Raw genomic sequence first — 5212 nt, 5'->3', positions numbered from 1 at the left:
AGAAAATTGCGTGTGTTGGATAAAAGGATTTTGTGTGAATCATTTTCTAGGAAAATGGTGGATTATTGTTTTGAGCCATTTTTCAGGGAAAATTGTGGGAAATGTTTTAATAGAAGTTTTGGGCCAAGATGAGATTTTGGCGTGCGTTGGAAAATATTCATTTTTGGGAAAAATGATGTTTTGGGTATACTATATATTTCATCATATGCATGCATAATTGTTGGTTGCATTAATGCATTTTTATCTCTTGGCTTGCTTGGTTGAATACTTGCTAAGACTCATAATCTCACAGTATTTGATACCCTGCAATACCGTTTTATAGTATCGCAGATTTTGATGCAGATAATGCTAATGTTGAGCCTGAGGATTCGGCTCCGCCAAAGGAGTGATATAGTATCACTCGCTCATGTTTGTGATTTGTTTCCCGCTTGTTGAATTATGTATTTTGGTATTATGATGTTTTATGGGATAATTGTTTTGCGTTTTGAAACACTTTGGTTTAAGTGAATTTGTATTAAACAATTATGGTACTTAGTCGACTTATTTAAATTATCCATTGCTTTGTTTTTGTTGTATATTGTTACATGTACACACACTTGGCACTTATCATTGGGATGCGTGACCGTATTGTCATCATCCGAGCGTCTCGATTCTCGAGTTTCCATTCGTGGGGTCGGGGGTGCCACAATGCACATAAGTTACCTAGCATTTGATTTGGAGATCATTTTTATTTTTTTTATTCACTTGGTTGCTGTTTTTGCATAGTGAATCAAATATTAGAAAAGTGAATTTTCAAGACTGATTTGGTTGTCTAGTCATATTGTAAAAATCATAAGTTTGGCTTCTAATTTGAGAATAAGGAAGATGACAATCGGTTAGAAACTCTTAAAGAACTGTTGTTGTAACCCTTGGCTTCCATGTTGGGGATTGAAAAAAATAGAGAACAATTTGATATTTTAATTTGGATTTCTTCTGCGAGCAGCTCTCGGTCTTGTTGTGTATGTCTTCTTCTCTTTCGGTTTCTTTTTTTTAATATAATAAGAGCCATGTCACCCATCGGTACACAATTGGTACCCAAAACTGCTTGTATATAGAAGAACTGATAAAATATACTATAATTAAATTGAAGATGTTATAGGACAAATTTAAAAATAAATATATGATTTGGAAGAGTCTACAAATTCAATCAAATGTTTAGCAGGCCCGATATGCATTCGGAGCTGAGTTCAATCTTTACTTCGCTCGGGTTTAGTACGGCCCATATCCAGCCCAAAACATTTTTTTCTTTAAAAAAAAAAAGAAAAAGAAAACCCTCGCCTTCGAAGTACCATAAACCCTAGACGTCAAAATTTACAAGTCGAAGAAGCAATCCGTAACACAGCCGAGAAGAAGAAATCAGAGAGAGAGGGAGTAATAGAGATGTCTTCGGATAGAGAAGGTAGCGATTCTGACGCGCCTGAGGAATTCACAGCCGATCAGGTTTGCTCTAATGCGTTTCGAGGAATTAAATCAATCCAATCAAAACGGAACATTTGCAGAATGCTCGATTCATATGTTTGTGTTTTTTTTTTATTTACTTTGATGCCATGCAGGGAAGACAATTACTTTCGGAGATACGAAAAGTTGAGAAAGAAAATAAGGCCAGGTTCGTTCCTTTTTATTTTCTGCGAATGGCGCTTTCATTTATTTTCTGTTCTGCTCAGTTGCTTAATAATAAGGATTTTAACCTTTTATGTAAGGGTTTTATCTGAGATGAGGCCTTAAGAGCTTTTTGGTTTAGTTTAAAGAAAGCGCTTTTCAGATACCTGGTTAGGACTGTGACTATTGGTGAAAGTTTTACTTTGCTGAATCGTTTAAGGGAATACATGATAACTCTGTTTTTCATTTGATAGCCAGTCTTTAAGGATGCACAAGTTCTGAAAGTACATATTTTTTATAAGTTCGTTCTGAAAGTTCATTGGAGGTGGTTGTGTTATGATCAGGAGGGTTAAAGGTTTAACCAAATTAGTATCCAACAGCACTAGGGCTTTTGGATCAATGGTTGAGTCATTAACAATTGATATCAGAGTAGGGACCAAGTCACGAGTTCAAGTCACGGAGGGGGCGACCTATAGGCCGGATTAAAATGCCTTGGTGCTTTGTATGGGCATAGTGTTAAGTCATTGAATATTAATAGATGAGTGAAGCCGCCAAAATGGAAATGACTACCACCGGGTCAATGTTGATAGAGTGGGCCGTCGGATTCGAAAGCTTGGTGGAATGTTATGATTATGAGGGTTAAAGGTTTAATCAAATTAGTATCCAACAGTTATAGGGCTTTTGGATCAATGGTTGGATCTTTAACAGGTTGCCCGATAAAGTTTTTTTCCCCCTCCAAAAGACCTCTATTATGTTGCAGAATTTTGCATAAATAAAGAGCCCTGAATAGGGTGAAGAGTCATCATTGAAATTGAATTTGTGAAAGATAGAGAGTATATCTAAAGGCTTGGGGTTTATGTAGCCATGTCTAAGACGTGGAGTAAGAGTTGATTTCAGTGTGTTGGAAGCTATCCATGAGTATTAGCAAGCCTAAGATAGTTTCATGGGAATTTAAATGGACAGATTTGATATAGTGGTACATTTTTATGTTAACTTGTTCTAGACCGAATCGTAAGGTACAGATTGTAGAGGGTGGAGGGATATGATAATATGTGAAGTTCCATGCCCTGTGATTCTTCAGAAGCCAAATATGTGAATATCATTCTCTTGATGCATATCAAGATGGGGATTAACTTCCCAGTTACAACCCACAAAACAAACTTGTGTCAAATTGAGATGCCTTTAGAGAGATTGTATACCTGATACCTTGAAAAGGGGATGAAGCGAGTAGCCAAATTGGCTTCAACATATGCCAAAATTTAAATATTAATGTCATGATGCGATTAATGAAAAGTAAATGACCCAGTTAATGCCTGCAAGCAGGTACTAGCAAATATTGACCCCTTCCTCTCATACCCTGTGTGTATCTTTTGGTAAATTTGAGACATTTGTATTTTACATAGATGCTTAGCACTTTGATGATGATCTTGAAATTAGTTAATAGTCTATTGTAAATGCATGCAAATACAGTGATTGACAGAATTTTCTCAATATAGGGTCGTCCGTGAAGGAAAAGAAAGACGTAGACTATGGGCCCAAAAGTTAACACCACGACCTTCTCGAAAAGGTGAGAGTGTCCAAGATGCAGTGGGAGATGAAACACAGCAAGAGTCCAAGGGCAATGAGGGGATGCTTCCAGATGACATTGTCAAAGTGATTGCAGCTCGTGAGAAGTATGATCCCTCTCTTCTCTCTTGGTTTGCTATTACGTTTGAATCTGTGTTATTCTCCTAACAAAAGGGATATACCATCTCTGCAGAATAGTTTTCTCATCGGACTCAGAGGAAGAGAAGACTGAGGTAAACCTCACCAAAAGAAAGAAAAAATCCAACACCTCAGGGTGAGGAGCTCTTCCTTCTAAACTAATAGAACGAGGTTTCTTCTTAGGTCAACAATACTTATTATTTTCTTGACTTGTGATTTGAAGGGTAGGAACTGTTATTTTGAAGGACATGGGTCCTCCTCAATGCTTGCAGAATTCCTTAGAGTTCTTGAAGAAAAGAAAAATGCAGGTTCCAAGGTCATCGGCAGTCTTGAACAATTCCAGCCAAGCATTGCGTCTTCTTTCCAGTTCTGGCTTGATTTGTAAGAAATGAGGAGTTTGGATGTCAGTGTGTAATTCTCATGCTGTACGGGTGATATAGTTGTATCTACCTTTTCCTCCGCACTGTGCATTGTTCTGAGGAACAGTTCAAACCGCAATTTTGGTGCAAATTTCAATTTTGTGTTAGCAATCAATCGCATTGCTTAAAATAGTGGGGATGGTATGTTGTGAGAGATTGTATCTTCAGGCCTAATTTGAATATTGAGATGGAATGGAGAATGAGAAATCCACCAAAAGGCACTGCGTGTAGGCCTAAAGAATTCCACGAATGTGTCCTATTTCAAAATCTGATTGACGGCGCTGAAGCTGACATCTCTTTGTTTTCTAAAAGGTTTTGGTTCTCATCTACTTTTATTATTTGTTTAATATTAGTTGGACTTGTATTTGCTTATGTTACTTTGCTGTATGCCCAATGGTTAAGCTAATAAATGAGAGATTATTTGACAAACCCTTTGCGTGGGATCCATTAGGAAGACCTGATTGGTGAGCGAACACAGCATATGAGCCCTTGCATTACGGAAAGGTCACTTGCACACTGCTAACTTCCTTCCTGATGCTCCGTCCAGCTGCAGAGTGCTATCGAAGCATCGAGATGGACTTTTTGAAAGTTCTCCCCCGCTAACACTCGTTAACAAAGGAAATACTTGTTTAAAAGTTTGTTTATTAGCCCATTAAACACACCACTAATGAAAGATTATTACATCACTAATGAAAAATTATTAGGCAACCCTGGAGGACGGATGACGCAGTTCCACTTGTGACAAAACACAATTAAAATTATTTATGTATAGGATGAGAGTAGGAGTGTACATAAACCGGCCGGACCGACCGCCGAATTCAGGAACCAGCCAAAACCGATGGAGAACCAGTTGGCTAGCGGGAAAAAATTATCAAGATCGATGTCAGCCAGTTCGATCCCGATTCAGGTCCGGTCTAAACCGAAGAATCGACCGACATATGCTATATATTTTTTTTTTCTTTTCTTATACAAAACGACATCGGTTCATGTTGTTTCACATGAAATGGCATGGTTTTGTTCTTAGCCCTTTGAAAAAAAAATAAACGAAATGATGCCGAGTCGTTTTTGGGTAGGATTAGGAATCGTTTGAAATCCCCCTTTGTTCCTTCTTCGTCGTGCTCACTCTCCTCACTGTCCTCAGTCATCTCCCAGACTCATTCTCCCTCTCGAGACCTCAATCATCTCCCTCTCCCTCTTAGTGCTCTGCTCTTACTCTAAGACTTTCTCCTCTCTCATCGTCAACGACCCCCACGCCCCAAAACCCTCTCTCCTGTCTCAGACTCCAAGTTGGCCAGTTCTCCCGTCTCCTCTCTCCCCCGCGTCTGACGCCATGCAACACCAATTCCCGTCGTCCCAAATCCCCACTATGAGTTTTCTAATTTTCTTTGTATTTAATGTTTTTGTTGGGTCCTATTTTTGTTAGTTGTTAATTTATCTATTCTTATGCATTT

General features: G+C 38.4%; 1 protein-coding gene across 1 annotated transcript; it reads left to right on the top strand.

The window, feature by feature from the left end:
- The first annotated feature begins 1321 nt into the window (after positions 1–1321).
- LOC108995382 lies at positions 1322–4072 on the top strand. The gene is made up of 5 exons (XM_018970955.2): positions 1322–1479; positions 1593–1645; positions 3135–3311; positions 3398–3478; positions 3566–4072. The coding sequence occupies exons 1-5, from the start codon at positions 1420–1422 to the stop codon at positions 3732–3734; spliced, it is 540 nt and encodes a 179-aa protein (XP_018826500.1). The 5' UTR covers positions 1322–1419; the 3' UTR covers positions 3735–4072.
- The last annotated feature ends 1140 nt before the right edge of the window (positions 4073–5212 follow it).

This window comes from Juglans regia, chromosome 7 (assembly GCF_001411555.2).
Source record: "Juglans regia cultivar Chandler chromosome 7, Walnut 2.0, whole genome shotgun sequence".
Taxonomy (NCBI): Eukaryota; Viridiplantae; Streptophyta; class Magnoliopsida; order Fagales; family Juglandaceae; genus Juglans; species Juglans regia.
The sequence above is the reverse complement of the archived record's forward strand: the minus strand, read 5'-3'. Positions and strand labels throughout refer to the sequence as shown.